This window comes from Staurois parvus, unplaced genomic scaffold (genome assembly GCF_062004578.1).
Source record: "Staurois parvus isolate SC_StPar_1 unplaced genomic scaffold, SC_StPar_1.0 ptg001062l, whole genome shotgun sequence".
In the NCBI taxonomy this organism is placed as follows: Eukaryota; Metazoa; Chordata; class Amphibia; order Anura; family Ranidae; genus Staurois; species Staurois parvus.
The window spans coordinates 615,472-634,539 of NW_028318858.1; the positions used below are offsets into that span (position 1 = coordinate 615,472).

The window sequence follows — 19,068 nt, forward strand, 5'->3', positions numbered from 1 at the left end:
CTGGGAACAACAGCAACTCAGCCATGAAGTGGTAGGCCATGTAAAATGACAGAGCGGGGTCAGCGCATGCTAAAGCGCACAGTGCACAGGAGTCACCAACTGTCTGTAGAGTCAATAGCTAAAGACTTTGTGTAGGCTTCAGATTAGCACAACAGTGCATAGAGAACTTCATGGAATGGGTTTCCATGGACAAGCAGTTGCATCCAAGCCTTACATCACCAAGTGCAATGCAAAGCGTTGGATGCAGTAGTGTAAAGCATGCCGCCACTGGACTCCTGAGCAGTGGAGACGAGTTCTCTGGAGTGACAAATCACGCTTCTCTGTCTGGCTATCCAATGGACGTGTCTGGGTTTGGCAGTTGCCAGGAGAATGGTACTTGCCTGAATACATTGTGCCAAGTGTAAAGTTTGGTGGAGGGGGGAATTATGGTGTGGGGTTGTTTTTCAGGGGTTGGGGTTGGCCCTTTAGTTCCAGTGAAGGGAACTCTTAAGGCATCAGCATACCAAGGCATTTTGTCCATGTCCAGGGAGATTAGCTACAGTACCATGGGCTGTAATCTTCTTGACCATGTTGTACACAGTAGACACAGAAACATTAAGATCTTTTAATTGATACAACTGAGTTTAATTACAAATTGCAGGAGCATCACAAACTTGGAATTTCTTACAATTTTGAGAAGGTGCTAATAATTTTTCCAGTCCATTTTTAGGGTTTTGCGTGGAATATGTCAGATTTGGCTCTTTTTCTTTACTTTTTTTTTTTGTCATACCAATACAAACAAAAGAAATAAACATGAAAATGCCTAAACATTTGTAGTTGCAACAATTTTCAGGGCGAAGTGGTGCATTATCTGACAGATATTTCGGGGGGGGGGGGGGGCCAATATTTTTGGCCATGGCTAATATATACACAATGCTCAGCATAAATGAGTACGCCCCAAAACATTTGTCAGAAAACCTTTATTTTCTGTTCAGAATCAACATGTTCTATGGGACACTAGACTACAAAATACTCCCACAAATACAGGCCATTGATTGCAAACAAGATTTGTTGAAGTTGAAGACGTCTCCCATTTTAACATCAGTACCACCTGGGGAGACCCGTTCCCTTTCGCTCTGAACTTGGATCTGCTAACCAGGACTTTGGCAAGTACCTTAACCCTTTCACCTCTCTCTGATATCTCTTTGCTGTGCTGTTGGTCTCTGTATATTTTATATATCTTAGTTACATCTTTTTCTGTAAATATTTTTATTGCACTCGTTTGACCTTTTAGTAATAAATCTTTCCTTTTGAAAGTGTTGAACTGTTTCTATAGCTCTTAATTGCAATTTACGAATTCCTGCCTCTAAAGAGAACACTACTGTGTTTGTTTAACCCTCTGTATAACCGGCCTGCGGTGACCGTTTTATACAGACGATTATCTCAACCATTATAGTGTTATAGCTGATATCACCGAGTTTCCTCTTTCTCTGTACAAAAAGGAGGTGGTGACAGTGTGAAGGGTTAATTGCGTAATTAACCTGACCCAGTAACAAGCGCATTCAGGCTGCCGGTGCATCGATTGTGGTCCAATTAGCTGGAAAATCATTGTGCAGGGTGCAGCTGAGTGTGGCATTGTTACACACGTGACATTGCGGTTTTAGATTGGCTAGTCCTTCGGTCACGAGTTTGGTGAGAAGGGCTGGGGTCTGACGCAGCGGTCGTCACATATTGGTGACAGCGGTCGTGGGATCGTTGCATATTGGTGGCAGCGATCACGCGTCCGTCACAGATTGGTGGAAAGTCTATTATGAATGCTGCTGCTAGACTCATACACCTTACCAACCGATCAGCGACTGCTGCCCCTCTCTGCCAATCCCTTTACTGGCTTCCACTAACCCAACGTATAAAACTCAAAATGCTAACAGCATACAAAGCCATCCACAACACTGCCCCTAGCTACATCACCAACCTCATCCACAGATATCGCCCACTCCGCTCCTCCCATGATATCCTCCTCTCTAGCTCCCTCATCACCTCCCACGCTCGCCTCCAGGACTTCTCCAGAGCCTCTCCCATCCTCTGGAACTCCCTACCACAGCATGTTCGGTCAGCCCCCACCCTGTCTGCCTTTAGGCGATCTTTGAAAACTCACTTCTTCAGGGAAGCCTACCCCACCTCCACCTAAGAACTGTACTTGAATCACCTCCGCCAGATCATCCCCCGCAGTTATCACCTCTCCCTTCCTTTAGATTGTAAGCTCCACGAGCAGGGCCCTCCTATTCCTTCTGTACCGAAATGTATTGTAATTGTCTCCCTTATATTGTAAAGCGCTGCGCAAACTGTTGACGCTATATAATTCCTGTATAATAATAATAATAATAATTTGTACACACAAAAAAGTATTTTCCCTAACAGATTCATTCAAGACCATGTTGCAAAAATGAATACACCCCAATGAAAGTCTTAGGAGCAAAGCTAAATTTTAGACAAAATCCTAATTAACAAGAATTCAACTAGAGAAATACAGGTGAGTCTAATTATTCATTAAACAGGTGTCCAGCGGACACTTGATTATAAAAGGGCGTTACTTAACAAGAAATAATTTCTTTACACAAGAAAGGTGAAGGCTACAAGAAGATCAGCAAAGCTTTACTTATCAGTCAAAATACTATAGCAAAAGTGATACAAAAATTTAAAAAGATGGAACTGCAACCATCTCACAGAGATGTCCAGGCCGTCCATGGAAATTAACAGCGTCTTCTGATGAGAAGGGTTGAAGAAAATCTTCTTGCAAGAAGATTCTAAAGAAGTAGAAAGCCAAACTGGGGTAATTGCCACGACACAATGGGGTTTATTTACTAAAGCTGGAGAGTCCAAAATCAGACTCCCTTCTGCATAGAAACCAATTAGCTTCTAACCTCAGCTTGTTCAATGAAGCTTTGGCAATGAAACCTGGAAGCTGATTGGTTTCTATGCAGAAGGGAGTCTGATTTTGGACTCTCCAGCTTTAGTAAATAAACCCCAATATGACGTGCACTGCAGAGGAATAGCATGCATGGGTCTCGTCCATGAAGGAAGCCTCTCTTAAAGCCCACGCACAAAAAAGCCCACCTAGAATTTGCCAGGGTCCATGCTGGAAAAGAAGACTACAGGGACTCTGTACTCTGGAGTGATGAGACCAAGATAAATGTTTTCGGAACTGACGACTTCAAAACTGTATGGCGTGGCAAAGGTGAAGAGTACTAAGAAAAATGCATGGTGCCTACTGTGAAACATGGTGGTGGCAGTGTCCTTCTGTGGGGCTGCATGATTGCTGCTGGTGTTGGGGAGCTGCATTTCATTAATGGTATCATGAATTCACAGATGTACTGCTCTATATTGAAAGAGAAGATGTTATCTTCACTCGGTGTCTCTGGTTGTCGTGCACTTTTGCAACATGACAATGATCCACATGTTTAAGGCCACTGTTGTATTTCTGAAGAACAGGGTGAAAGTGATTCAGTGGCCAAGTATGTCTCCTGATCTGCACCCAATTGAACACCTGTGGGTAATTCTGAAGAGACAAGTTGAGCATCACTCTCCATCCGACTCTAAAAGAGGTCGTTCTTGAAGAATGGAAAAAAGATAGGTGTTGCAATATGTTGCCTACTTGGTCATTCCATGCCTAGAAGACTTGGTGCTGTCCTTACCAATCATGGAGGTCATACAAAATACTAGATGTAGTAGTTTTTGATGTGGGGTGTATTCATTTTTGCATCAACTAAGTTAAGTAAAACAGAAGATTTTGTAATCTAAGTTATTATTTTTGCCTTACATTCATGTAATGAGCTAAACAAATGTTCTATAAAAAATTGTTCTTGTGTTCATTGAGATATTGATTAAAATCTTACTTTTCAATAGGGGACTACTCCTTTATGCTCAGCACTGTATATCCTTCCCTGCCCTCAGTGGGCGTACAATCTAAGGTCCCTAACTCACATTCATATATACACATACTAGGGCCAATGTAGACAGGAGCCAATTAACCTATCAGCATATCTTTGGAGTGTGAGAAGAAACCCACGCAGGCACAGGGAGATCATGCATACTCCAGGCAACTAGTGTTGTGGTCGGGATATGAACCAATGACTTTAGTGCTGGTAGCCGGAAGTGCTAACCACTTAGCAACTGTGCTGCCCACTGTGATTATAGGATTTCTATCTGTATTGCTAGTTTAGACATTAAGTGACAACTTACCTGCACATTCTCGCACAGTCGGAGTAGTGAGATGCAAACAATGGCATACATGTAGTACTTCAGTCATTTGCTCACCTACATTCGTTGGAACATCTCCTTGTGTGAAAATGAGTGCATCTGACCTAAAAAGCTCTAGAACGTGGAAAATGGCCTGATAATCTCAACCGTTCAAAATCCGAATTTTTCTTGCTTTTATTGAGCAGTCCTCAGCCAGCTTTACCCTGGATTTGCCTATTAAAAAGGTTGTTTACAGAAGCAAGTTCATTCTATTATGTAATCCGGACTCATCTGGCTCCATAATAAAATTAATAGTACTCGTGAGCCAAAATGTGATATTCTCCCTGTGCAAAAACTTATAAGAATATAAAAGAAGAAATATCACTAATACATATAATTGTGATGCATCAACACTCAACACATACTCATTATCTGTGTAAACATCAAAATATCAAAAAATATATTTAAATGTGTCGCGCTCCACAATATAAATGATATCAATCATGAACATGACTTTAAATACTACTAACATGAATAAACCTTGTGCTTTAAACAGTGCAATATCTTGTGCATTCCAATATGTAAATAACAATAAATATATTATCAAAAATTAATATAAAGTCCTCTGTGCTTTAAATCTTGCCAGTGCCAAATTGATGTGCTGTGCCACTCTCCCAGTGTTCAAGAAATGGATGTACGCTCACCTTACTCATTAGCCAGACTAAGTAGCTAATATCGCTTTTGTCCCATCAGGACTAAGTAGTGATCTCCATGCTGAGTACTTATCTCCTTATGCGAATGGATAGGCTTGTGCTACCGATTTTCTGCCACCAAGGGTCTCCCTCACTCCTCACTATCCACACTGAGCCTCAGTGGATGGATGGGGTAAACCTGTGTATTACTTCCTCCTACCGGTATAATGGGGTATCATAGAAAAAAGGAGCAACAATAGTGCCTTATCCTTTTATGGTTCAAGTGCTTTTATTAAGACAAAGTTGCGCACTCACACTTTTCAGTGTCGATATCATACAGATGAACTTGTGCCCAGATCCTCAGTTTGTACTTGCCGCTCGTTCACTTCAGCGTCGTGACGTCAGAGCCCCTCCCCTATGCGTTACGCCACAGGGTCACGTGGCTTCATCAGGGGGAATCAATCCCCCTATTTACATATTGGAATGCACAAGATATTGCACTGTTTGAAGCACAAGGTTTATTCACGTTAGTAGTATTTAAAGTCACATGTTCATGATTGATATCATTTATATTGTGGAGCGCGACACATTTAAATATATCATCTGGCTCCATGTTCTGTCTGGCAATATATTCATTTATCTCATGAATTCCAGCTATGATTTTAAATGAATTGGTAAATTGACATTTGGGAATTGACTCAACTACTTTTAGTGATGCTGCTTCTTGAAGGGACAGCATTAAGCTATTAGGAGGCTCATAATAAAGCCTTTTATGAAGAGGTTCTGCAGCCACTTCTGGTCTTCTTAACATAGGACAAACAGTAGGCATAGCAGCTAATCAGATGGAAGTGGTTGTATATGGTGTAGTCATACTAAAGATTCCCAGTGGAAACGATCATTAAAGTCGTATTAAACTCGTGATTTAAAAAGTCCTCGTCTATTAGAATACATTTACCAAGTTCAATGAAAGCATTACTTTGCAAGTAAATCCTTAATTTAGCATTCTTCATCTGCTCTCATTCTTTCTCCCTTGTGCAATGCAGTTGTTTTATACCTTGATGCATTCTCTGCATTCAGGTAGAAAGCCTTCCATTACTTGTTCCCCCATGCCTCCCCCTTCAGTACTAAACATTTATCTGAGTCCTTCTTGATCCAGTGCTGTCCCGGCTGCAACATCACCGCTCTGTCTTCCTGGCCTCATAGGAGACTCTGAGAGCAGTAAGAGCCATTGGCTTCTGCTGCTGTCTGTCGGATCCTTTGAGGAGGGAGTGAAGGGCGTTTCCAAGCTGCACTGTCTGTGGACACACAGCCCTGTACAGGAGCTCGCCCGCATGGGTGCCTCCATAGCACATGGCTTGCTATGGGGGCACCTGCAAGAAGTAGTGGACAGTGCCGGAAGGGGACTGTCAAAAGAGGAGGCGAGGGGCTGCTGTGTGCAGTATTGTTGCACAGAACAGAGGAGGTAAATATAGCATCTTTATTTTATTTTGCCCAAAAAATTTAATACCACCTTAGGCAATGTGATTTATCAGTTTTTATGGATTGTGCACATTGAGCAACCTTTGTAGCCACTGAAAGGAGGACCCTATAAAGTGAGAATCTTCTGTCTGTGTTGAGATGCCCTTTTCTGTACATCTGTAAAACGCTCTTCAATAGAAGAAGCTTTTATTAACATTATACATTATTAACACAATTCTCATCTGGCTCAAAAAATGTCACGATGTTCTCAAGCAGTTTTTTCTGTACTTGACCTGATTACCCTTTTTTCATTTCCTTAAAGTGTTACGAAAACCATAATAGTAAAATCAGTCTGTAAATGCAGTAAAGCATGCTTGTTATTCTCACTGTGGAACCTAAGGGGTTAATCAGCATTGTATAAAAAGGCTGTTTGATCTTGTCTTCTCTGATCTTCCCCCTCTTCTACTGTCCCCAGTCCATCTGCTGATAGTACAGAGCTCTAGGAGTGACTCTGCACATACTCAGTTTACTTTTGTTAACTTAACATACACACCTTTATCAGTTCATATGAACGGGGTGCTATTGTGATGCGGTGCAGAATTTGCACTGAAAATGCTGTAAATTCCGCACCGCATCAGTGTGAATCAGGGCTAAGACTCAGTTCAAGGGCAGTAGAGGATAGAAAGGGGTTAGGTAGGCCATCCATTAGTTTTTTTTTATTTGTTCCACCACGGGGTTAAACAAAGAAAAAATCACCAGATTTCCCCATCCACACATTCCTTCCTTATTGTATTCTGACAACGGGGAGACTTTCCCACCATCAGAACACACTGATCAGTGCAGCTGGCACTGATCGATTGGGATGTACCTGACAGTTGCCATATGTGGATCGAAATTCAGCTGGGCCCTGCTGAACTGGCCAAATTTCAATCTGTATATGGTCGGCTTTAAATTGTTTATTTCCTTTGTACATTAAATGGTAAACCTACTTTCATTAAACATTGATGAAGCACAATTCATTTGTGTGTGGATTTCTTTAAAAGATCACCTACCGTAACACGTTACACCCATATTCAGGGTGTAACATGTTACGATCTAACCGGCCCTGTTCCCCCCTGATCCCTGTTTTGGCAACCAATGAGGGATCTCCCCTCCTGCAGACAAAATTAATAAATGCACATTTTTTTACCTGCAAAAAAAATGTACATTTATTATTTTTTACTTAAAAGTGAACTTATCATTTAAGTTATTCAAGCTATTAATTTTTATATCTGCAGTCAGGTATAACTTCTGAAGGCCCTGTTATATCCTGCTTGCTGCATCTTTGATGCACTTTCATGAAAATGCACATTCTATAGCGTTCAAGTGAAACACACCTAAAATGCAACATACGCATGTGAACCGTCCAAAAAACTGAAGAAAAACATAGATGTAGTTTCCTTATAAATATGGTGTCGGTGTCAGAGTAGTGAGGAATGGTGGTGTGCATAGCTGAAAGTGCTCTTACTCTACATAATTTATAAATGTTCATAAACAGGTTTTTATGCTTTTATTGGCATAGCGTAGTTCCTCTTCGTGAATACCGAACAGATAAGAACTGTTTCCTACTCTCTGGTATTAGGTGCTCTAACCTCTGTTTCTCTCTTTAAAGTGTGTATGTTTTGATTTTTTTTGTATTTTCATTAAAAAAAAAAAAGTTAACACGTGAAATGTGGCTGTTGCATATTAGTTATACATGTTAACCATGCATTCAGATGTATGACACTCATCAGTGTGAACATGGCCATATTTTAGACCATATACACAGACTTCACTTTTTTCTTTTTTTTTTAGTCAATGTTTATATTGCCAGTCCACCAGGGATCTTCAAATGATGTCCAAATGATTTTATTGAAAGTGATCACAGCTGAAGAGTGCACCTTTTCAGGGCCACACAGGACCCTTCATCAGGCATATGTTGGAGGGGTTGTGCATGGCCCTGAAACGTTGCACTCTTCCGCTGTGATGCGATCACTTTGAATAAAGTCGTTTTGGCGTTTTTTGAAGATCATTGGTGGACTGGCAATGTGTACTTTAATCTTTGATAATTCCAGCTGACAGTTGCTGCAGCAACCATCTACCTCATAGTCCAGTACAGGAATGAGTGTGATGGGAATATTGATTTTTTATTTTTTGGGAGATATATGGTTCTCCATGTTTCCTGGTCAGCTGATCTTTAGGCCGTCCCCAAGCTACACTACTGACAAATATAGAGGTTTTAGAACTGCAAAATAATAATTCCATCGACTGTTGTGGTGGACTCCAAACTGCTGCCCTCTGCTTGCCTTTTTCTGGCCCTTGGGGCTCTGTTGCTCCCACTGACACCAACAGCCAAGCACTATTCCTCCCACTGACACCAACGGCGGAGCACTATTTCTCCCACTGATATCAATGTGACATTATTAATCCTAATGATGGGGCACTATTCCTCCTTCTACTGACCACAGGCTCTATCTGTTTTACTCCCACTGACCACCAAGCCTGAGACATTGTTAACTTTCACTGATGTTGGGGCTTGTTTACTCCCACTGGCCACAGTCTGGCCCAAATAAAAGCCCCGGTTCACACTACAGCGACTTATCTTTATGGTTTTGAAGAAGGAGCTGTTTGCGCATGCTCCAAAACGCGTCACCACCCCTTTCCTAACACACAATTCCATAACAGACAATCGGCAACTCTGTGAGGGGGAAATGTCATGGGAGGGGGGCTGTGGGACAGGAGAGGGAAGTGTCACTGGAGGGGTGGGCAGCGGGACAGGAGGGGAAAGTGTCACTGGAGGGGGGCAGTGGGACAGGAGGGGGAAGTGTCACTGGAGGGGGCAGTGGGAAAGGTGGGGGGCAGTGTCACACACACACACACCTTGGGAAGCACCAGTCCTCCCAGCTCCCACCTATCGAGCAGCGGCTCCTCCAGATGGTGTCAGTGGAGAGGATCTGGTGCCAGGAAGGGTTGCTTAGCCTGTGTTTCCCATCTTTTCCAGGATCTCCAGCAGCAGCTGCATCAAAGACTGTGGGGTCTGTTCCTCCACCTTGACTTGCTCCTCCTTTTCCTCCTCCTCCACGTGGCCATCAGCTGGCACCCCCGGCCTCACCCACTCCGCACAGCCCAGCCCAGCACATACTGCCATTCCTGACCAGAGCCTGCCTGAGAGCGGGCCCCGACCACTCCCTGCACACACCTGGGATCTGCCTACCACTCCACCCTCCTCTGCATCCTGGCAATCCGTCTTCTCTGCCCTGCGTTAAAGATGGCCCTGCTTGGGGTCTGTGGTTTGGGTCCCTCGGGGGGCTCAGGCCCCCTACTTGTTTATGGGCTGATGGCAACCCTGCCGCTGGCGGATTGGCGGAGGCCCAGGCATCAAGACATTTTCTGGCGACCTGGCGCCTGGGATTTGTCGAGCCCTGCTGTAAAAGAAGACTGTCTTTTGAATTCATAATAAGTGAGGTAGACACTCATAAATATGTCTGTGCAACAAATGGTGCAGCTTGTGACAGATTTGTGGAACTGTTTGTGACCTGTATATGAATCTGTTGCAGAATTGCTATGTACAGAATTTCTTCTCAGACACAATACCCACGCATGCAAAACAATTTACTTCAACATAGAAAAAGTTTACCTCCACTTTTCTTATCACCAATATTGGATTTATTAATTAATTTGCTGCAGTCATAGCACCAGAATGTAACAGAACATGATTGGCAACTCAGTATCTTCACAGCATAACAATTGAAATATAGCCAAGGTTAAAAATCCAGTGTTCACAAAGCCGGTGTCTTTGGGAGTAAATCGTTCCCCAGACTTGTTAGTCCTTGGGAGTAAAAAATATTGCATAGCACCTGTGGTCAATAAGAGGAGGACTAGTGCCCCATCATTGGTATTACTGGGAGAAATGGTGCTCCATCGTTGGTGTCTGTGGAGGAAATAGTGTTCCATCATTTGTCAGTGGGAGGGATAATGCCTCCATCTTTGGTGTCATTGGACTGATTAGTGCCCTATTGGTGTCTGTGGGAGGAATAGAGCCCCATCATTGGTGTCAGAGGGAGGAATAGTGTTCCATCATTTGTCAGTGGGAGGGATAATGCCTCCATCTTTGGTGTCAATGGATGGATTAGTGCCCTATTGGTGTCCGTGGGAGGAATAGAGCCCCATCGTTGGTGTCAGAAGGAGGAATAGTGCCTCATCATCGGTGGCAGTGGGAGGAATAGTACACTAAGGGCTGGATAAAGACAAACAAGGGGCCAAATACAGCTTGTAAGCCACAATTTTGAAACTGCTAGATTAAGCTAGTGTTTTTTTTTCTTTTGGTTTGCTAATAAACATGTAATACTAGGTACATAAGTGACTTTCACAGGGAGCAAGGTTGTTTTTAAAGAGAAACTGAGGCACAACCCATTTCTTTTCAGATTCTTCCTCTCTAATACCTCTTAGGGCCCATTCCCACTACTCTGCTGTGGTAAATTGCAGCATTGCATGTTACAAAATAACAAAACCGCTCTCTTCAATCCTCCCAAGACCTTCTGCTCTCTAGTGCCCGTGTCACCTCCTCCCATGCTCGCCTCCAGGACTTCTCCCGAGCTTCTTCCATCCTATGGAACTCACTACCCCAATAAGTCTGGCTGTCTCCTAATCTATCCACCTGTAGACGATCCCTGAAAACCTTTCTCTTTAAAACAGCCTATCCTGCTTCTATCTAGTAAACCGCCATTTATTTCCTTCATCAGCTCATCCCCCCACAGCTATTACCTTTTGTATCACTCAATCTTTCCTTTTAGATTGTAAGCTCTAACAAGCCGGGCCCTCTGTTTCCTCTTGTACCAAATTGTATTGTAACTGTAATGCCTGCCTTCATTTTGTAAAGCGCTGCGCAAACTGTTGGCACTATATAAATCCTGTATAATAATAACTTGCGTTGGTGTACTGCAGTACCATTCTATACCTACACAATGCACCAGCATTTTGGAGCAATTACCATGTATTGAAGTGTGCTGCAATGAAAAAACCCCCAAAAAACCAAGAGTGCAGTTTTAAGTCTGACGTTGTGCTCTAGATAGCCAATTGAATAAGCTTTTAGAGACCAAGTCAACAGGGCAAGCAAAAAGGGTAGAGTCCTTCCTCAGACTCATTCTCTTGTGTGTGTATATTCAGCTTGAGCCACTGAGCTATGTACACAGGCCTTTTCAGCAAAGCAGTTAAGGATAACCTGAAGAACAGATGAAAATGAGCTCAAATCTTTTCAACTGTCTAAAAATGAGACTACAGAATCTATAATATTTCATATTTACACTAAAATGTTTATAAGAAGAAACTTAATTGTTAGTACACACATACAAAGTAACTACAGTATATACAAAACCACCTTACATTTGATTTAAAACGTTAAAGCAAATCGCTAAGATTATTCAATTTTTTTTTTTTTACAGTGAAGATCTGAGCGAGATCGGCTTTTAACCAGCAATCATGACCGAGTTCTGGTTGATCTCAGCCCCGGGGGAAAAAACCTGCCAGCAGACCTGGGAGAAACTGATGGCAGCTACAACCAAGAACAATAATTTGTCGACCAACTCCAAATTTAACATTCCTGACCTCAAGGTAAGTAACTGTCTGCCAAACCCAACAGCCCATTCATTTTTATTTGGCAAGTGCAATAGCTGAGTAGGAAACTGCTGCTTCTGAGCTCAAACATTTTCAATCAATTGATTCCACACATGATGGATGCAGCTCCAAAGGGGCCTGTAGCGATTGAATGGATAGACCATAAGCAGAAAAATAGGCACATCCACTGAAGCCGCCCAGTTCTAGGACTTCAAAACAGGCTTCAATCTTGCCTCCCCCTAGACAATGCCCCTCTAATGTGTTTATCCCACTCTTGGGCTTGGTCATCGAGGTCCACGAGCCAAGCAGGGATGTGCTTTTGGTCCTACATCATTCTCTGTAAACCCTAGAGATGGTTGTGCATGAAAATCACAGTAGGTCAGCAGTTTTTGAAATACTCAGACCAGCCCGTCTGGCACCAACAACCATGCCAATGGGTTCTAAGTAATTTAAATCCCCTTTCTTCCCCTTTCTGATGCTCTATTTGAACATCAAGTCCTCTTCACCACATTTAAGTGCTTAAATGCATTGAGTTGCTGCCATATGATTGGCTTATTAGCAATTTGTGTTACCAAGCAATGGAACAAGTGTACCTAATAAAGTGGCCGGTGAGTGTATATTCTTATATATGAGCTTGAATGTTTGGAGTGTCTTTTCAGTGACAGGTTCCACCATGAAATTATTGTCCACTTTCTTTTATCTCCAGGTTGGCACCCTTGATGTTCTAGTAGGATTATCAGATGAACTGGCTAAACTCGACACATTTGTGGAAGGGTAAGTCTTGGTGTTTTTTTTTTTTTTTTGCTCCAACTGGAATGACATGACTGCTACACACAGATTGGGTGCTGCACAATCTCCATGTGACTGTGGTAGCTTACAGATTGAAAGAAAGCCATTACTCTTTCAGAAAATTCTAGTTTTCTGGCTTGCTAATCTAATGACTATTGACTGGCCAACAGCACGTATGCAGTTTGGAAATTACGACCTCACTCGGACCTTACTTGATGTGTTATTTTTCCACCTCAAGTGAGCAGTAATCTCCCTCAAGGTGTCACATTTAATGAACCCAGGCATGCTCTTGCCAGGATGTACACTATATTGCCAAAAGTATTGGGACAGCTCTCCAAATCATTGTATTCAGGTGTTCCAGTTGTGAAAGAATGAGTTGCTCCCAGCAGCTCAGTGAATTCAAGTGCGGTACCGTGATAGGCTTCCACCTGTGCAATAAGTCCATCTGTGAAATTTCTTTGCTACTAAATATTTCACGGTCAAATTTTAGTGGTATTATAACAAAGTGGAAGCAACTGGGAACAACAGCAACTCACCACGAAGTGGTAGGCCACGAAAAATGACAGAGCAGGGTCAGTGCATGCTGAAGTGCACAGTGCGCAGAAAACACCAACTGTCAAAAGTCAATAGCTTAAGACCTACAAACTTCGTGGGGCCTTCAGATTAGCTCAACAACAACAAGCCTTACATCACCAAGTGCAATGCAAAGCATCAGATGCAATGGTGTAAAGCACGCTGCCACTGGACTCTAGGGCAGTGGAGACGTGTTTTCTGGAGTGACTAGTCACACTTCTCTGTCTGGCTGCTATGTGCCAAGTGTAAAGTTTGGTGGAGGGGGGATTATGGTGTGGGGTTGTCTTTCAGGGGTTGGGCTTAGCCCCTTAGTTCCAGTGAAGGGAACTCTTAAGGCGTCAGCATACCAAGACATTTTGGACAATTTCATGCTCCCAACATTGTGGGAACAGTTTGAGGAAGACCCCTTCCTGTTCTAAAATGACTGCACACCAGTGCACAAAGCAAGGTCCACAAAGACATGGATGAGCAAGTTTGGGGTGGGGGAACTTGACTGACCTGCACAGAGTCCTGACCTAAACCCGATAGAACACCTTTGGGATGAATTAGAGCCGAGATTGCGAGCCAGGCCTTCTCCTCCGAGATCAGTGCCTGACCTCACAAATGTGCTTCTGGAAGAATGGGCAAACATTCCCATAGACACACTACTAAACCTTGTGGATAACCTTCCCAGAAGAGTTGAAGCTGTTATAGCTGCAAAGGGTGGGCCAACTCAATATTGAACCCTATGGACTAAGACTGGGATGCCTTTAAAGTTCATGTGCGTGTAAAGGCAGGTCCCAATACTTTTGGCAATATAGTGTGTTTCACCCCATCTCTTGTCCTACATGTACACCTGCTCACACATATTTCTGCAAGCTTAAAGCCTAATTCAAGCTAAAACTTTTTATTTGAAAAGAAGCGTTAAAATGAGTCATATTTTAAGTGTTGTGTCCCCACTGCTAAGATTCTTTTCCTCTTCCTGCAATCTCCCTCATAGGGACACATATAGCATTTGAATCTGAACAAATTAAGAAGGGCCTACATCATCATTTTCTGCACATGCTGCTTTTTATAGACATTGGTGTAAACAAAATACCCCTCAGCTGTTGAAATGGGTATGTGAGATGAATTTCATCTTCCACCTGAAAAGGATGCTCCCTTGGGATTGAGGCACTTAGGATACTTTTACAACTGCATGGTCCATATGGGTTCATTTTAGACAGTCTTCAGGCACTTTGTACTCTCGTACTTATGGGGTTTATTATATCTGACCATCTACTGGAGTTCAGATGGTCTGGAGGTGGGTGTCCAGCACCACCAGGTTTCCTCTTCTTGGTTTCTCCTCCTCTGCCTCCCCCCTTGTGATCATCTTTAGGTTTTTTTTTTGTTTGTTTTTTTAACCTCCTGCCCCCACCCCCCGCTTCTGTTTTTCTATTTCCCCCTTACCTGTATCCTATCCTATCCTTCATTTTTTTCTTGAATCTAAATACTTTCCTCTTAGATGACCTGTTTATCCTTCCCCAAGTACTCTGATACCCAAGCTTGACTCTGGCTACAATTTTCGTATCTGTAGGGACACAAATTGTTTACAGCTTACACTCTGGGATAAAATGTCTTCAGGAAACGGATGCAGTTTAGTACTTGACTTGCCATCTTTTTCTATGATCTCCCATAAAGCAGTGTCACTGTCCAAATAACTTGTTGCAAATGTAAATCTCTGTCAAACTTTCAGGGGGTGGTGGTGGGAAGGGTGGGGTGACAATGTAATTGTGTTTTTTCTATGGATACTTTAATATGTATCTACTGAAGAGATGGTACATTATACTTCATGGTACATTGTACTCATTTGACCTTTAGCCAAATCTATGCATTGCTGATGTTTTTGATTTTCACTCAAAAAAAACAATAGAGATGAAATCAAATATAAAGCTGAACTTCAGAAACCATGATTATAATATTTTTGGATGTGTTTTTACATCCTTACCTCTGCAGTGTAAGCATAAAAACTGTTTTCAGCCCTGCTTTTAGATGCAGCTTCTGCTATGTCTCCAGTGTCATCACAGCCATATTTTGTGGATGTCAATCATACTGTATATGTAGCATGGGTATTGGGAGAGAACAGAAGCTGTATCAAAAGGATCAAAAAGCAGATTTTTTTTTTTCGAACTGATTCGTAAGAAAAAGAAAACTTACCATGCTGCAAAGATAAGGACATAAAAATATTCACAGATATAATCTTGGTGTTTGAAATTCAGATATAAAATGGTTTTAAAGGTAAAAGGTTTTTTTTTTTGGTTTTTTTTTTGTTACCTTAAGTCATTCTCTGCATGAAGATAAAAAACCTTTTTGTATTCAGCTCCCTAAATACTCACCTGAGCCTAGTATTGATCCAGAGCTGTGCATGTGTACATCAACTCCTCCCTCCGCTCTCACAGGCTTGGCTGAGAGCAGTGGGGCACCATTGGTTGCTGTCAGTCAAAACCAAAGAGCAGGGGCGGTGCTTAGTCGGGCTGTTTATCTGAGTAGGAGCCAGGCGTGGCGGTGGTGGACTCGAGAAGAGGAGGACTGGGGCTGCTGTGTGCAAAACTATTACACAGAGCAGGTAAGTATAACATGCTTTGTTATTTTAATTTTAAAAAGGGAATCTTTGAAATCACTTTAACACTTGAGAAGCCATAACCCTTTCTTGCTTTATCCAAACATACAGGGGTTAGACAAAAAAAAAAATTCAACACTACATGATTTTCAGGTGTTAAAGTGACGACATGTTTCGCGTTTAAAGCAGCAGTGATGTAATATTGTTTGTCTCTTGGTTCAGTTGACCATGTCTACCATGCTTGTGCTCATCAGATGATATTTTCTTGGAAACTGTATATGCCGCCATAACCTTTGATCCTGTACTTCGCGACACCGCAAAAAAATTGGCAAATTCAGTCACAGAGGCACCAGCTAAGCAACACCATCAATTTGCCCTCTTTGAAGCTCCGTAAGCTCTGACATAACCTTGTATTGCTAGCAGCACACATAGCGAATGACGCTTCCCACCTGTTAGCTAGGTGTCTCATCACACAGCGGAAGCAAGAGTGTTGCATCATTTTTTTGTGTCTAATCCGTGTATGTGAGAGCCCTAACAAATAAAAACTAAAGGACTTTAAAGGTCCCAATTTATAATACATCAAATCACATCTTTTTATTTGCATCACAAAATGTTAATGTTGGCATACATCATAGGATTTACTTTATATTGGGGGTGTTTTATGAAGCTATTTTTGGTCCATATTACCTTCGATTAGCTGGTTGACGAGGCCTCTCCTCTGTGGTTAACATGCTGGATGAGTGAATATATTTCTTGTTGGGAACATCAGCGTGCTTTTAACTTATACAAAATTGTAATGATCAAGTTATTGCTGTTCAGGAGATCATTATCCCCAGTTTGTTGAAACGTGTTGATCCTTTGGTATCCCAGTACTTACCTCAATCAAACAATGGAATTTTGCATTGTGAAATAATGAAATGTAGTTAATCATGTGTATGGGGGGATCTGGGGTGAATTGTATATGAAGCTCATATGTATGAGGAACAGCATTTAACAGATGTTTTATCGTTAACACTTTGATACATATTAAAAATGTGATTCTATATAAGTTTGTTATGAATTGGTACCTTTTAAAGTTCTTTAGTTTTCCATTGTTGGGTCTCCCAGATATATTCCGTAATTCAGGATGTGGTACCTCAAACAAATATTATAGTTGTAAATTTGCCCCCAAGTTCCCCCCTTTTTGGGGTTGTCTCATTTATACTAACTTTATCCAAAATCCCATCCAAGGGACACAAATAAAACCTTGGATATATATATATATATATAAACCTGCGCTTATATGAACCACAATAAATAATCAATAATGAGGTATAAAATATATAGCAGCTGAACACAAAAACCCTGATAGTAGGCAATCAACAACAAATACATAAAAGTGCAGTGCTTAAAAAGTTACAAATCATAAGAAAACAGTAAAAAATGTGTAAAAAAACAAAACAAAATACAGTCAGGTCCATAAATATTGGGACATGGACACAATTCTAACATTTTTGGCTCTATACACCACCACAATGGATTTGAAATGAAACAAACAAGATGTGCTTTAACTGCAGACTGTCAGCTTTAATTTGAGGGTATTTACATCCAAATCAGGTGAACGGTGTAGGAATTACAACAGTTTGCATATGTGCCTCCCACTTGTTAAGGGACCAAAAGTAATGGGACAATTGGCTTCTCAGCTGTTCCATGGCCAGGTGTGTGTTATTCCCTCATTATCCCAATTACAATGAGCAGATAAAAGGTCCAGAGTTCATTTCAAGTGTGCTATTTGCATTTGGAATCTGTTGCTGTCAACTCTCAAGATGAGATCCAAAGAGCTGTCACTATCAGTGAAGCAAGCCATCATTAGGCTGAAAACACAAAACAAACCCATCAGAGAGATAGCAAAAACATTAGGCGTGGCCAAAACAACTGTTTGGAACATTCTTAAAAAGAAGGAACGCACCAGTGAGCTCAGCAACACCAAAAGACCCGGAAGACCACGGAAAACAACTGTGGTGGATGAGTGAAGAATTCTTTCCCTGGTGAAGAAAACACCCTTCACAACAGTTGGCCAGATCAAGAACACTCTCCAGGAGGTAGGTGTATGTGTGTCAAAGTCACCAATCAAGAGAAGACTTCACCAGAGTGAATACAGAGGGTTCACCACAAGATGTAAACCATTGGTGAGCCTCAAAAACAGGAAGGCCAGATTAGAGTTTGCCAAACGACATCTAAAAAAGCCTTCCCAGTTCTGGAACATCCTATGGACAGATGAGACCAAGATCAACTTGTACCAGAGTGATGGGAAGAGAAGAGTATGGAGAAGGAAAGGAACTGCTCATGATCCTAAGCATACCACCTCATCAGTGAAGCATGGTGGTGGTAGTGTCATGGCGTGGGCATGTATGGCTGCCAATGGAACTGGTTCTCTTGTATTTATTGATGATGTGACTGCTGACAAAAGCAGCAGGATGAATTCTGAAGTGTTTCGGGAATATTATCTGCTCATATTCATCTATATGCTTCAGAACTCATTGGACGCCGCTTCACAGTGCAGATGGACAATGACCCAAAGCATACTGCAAAAGCAACCAAAGGGTTTTTTAAGGGAAAGAAGTGGAATGTTATGCAATGGCCAAGTCAATCACCTGACCTGAATCCGATTGAGCATGCATTTCACTTGCTGGAGACAAAACTGAAGGGAAAATGCCCCAAGACCAAGCAGGAACTGAAGACAGTTGCAGTAGAGGCCTGGCAGAGCATCTCCGGGGATGAAACCCAGCGTCTGGTGATGTCTATGCGTTCCAGACTTCAGGCTGTAATTGACTGCAAAGGATTTGCAACCAAGTATTAAAAAGTGAAATTTTGATTTATGTTTATTATTCTGTCCCATTACTTTTGGTCCCTTAACAAGTGTGAGGCACATATGCAAACTGTTGTAATTCCTACACCGTTCACCTGATTTGGATGTAAATACCCTCAAATTAAAGCTGACAGTCTGCAGTTAAAGCACATCTTGTTCGTTTCATTTCAAATCCATTGTGGTGGTGTATAGAGCCAAAAATGTTAGAATTGTGTCCATGTCCTAATATTTATGGACCTGACTGTATAGTCCATCCAAAAAGAAAAGAAAAGTCCCAGAGGCTG

At 42.0% G+C, this 19,068-nt stretch overlaps 1 protein-coding gene across 1 annotated transcript in view; it reads left to right on the forward strand.

Annotated features, from left to right (window-relative positions):
- Window positions 1-19,068, forward strand: part of ATP6V1C1 (ATPase H+ transporting V1 subunit C1) — a 58,245-nt gene that overhangs the window by 14,256 nt on the left and 24,921 nt on the right. The window contains exons 2-3 of the mRNA XM_089658287.1: window positions 11,825-11,993; window positions 12,703-12,770. Of these exons, the coding sequence (XP_089514413.1) occupies window positions 11,862-11,993; window positions 12,703-12,770 (200 nt within the window). The 5' untranslated portion in view covers window positions 11,825-11,861. The remainder of the gene's footprint in view (window positions 1-11,824; window positions 11,994-12,702; window positions 12,771-19,068) is intronic.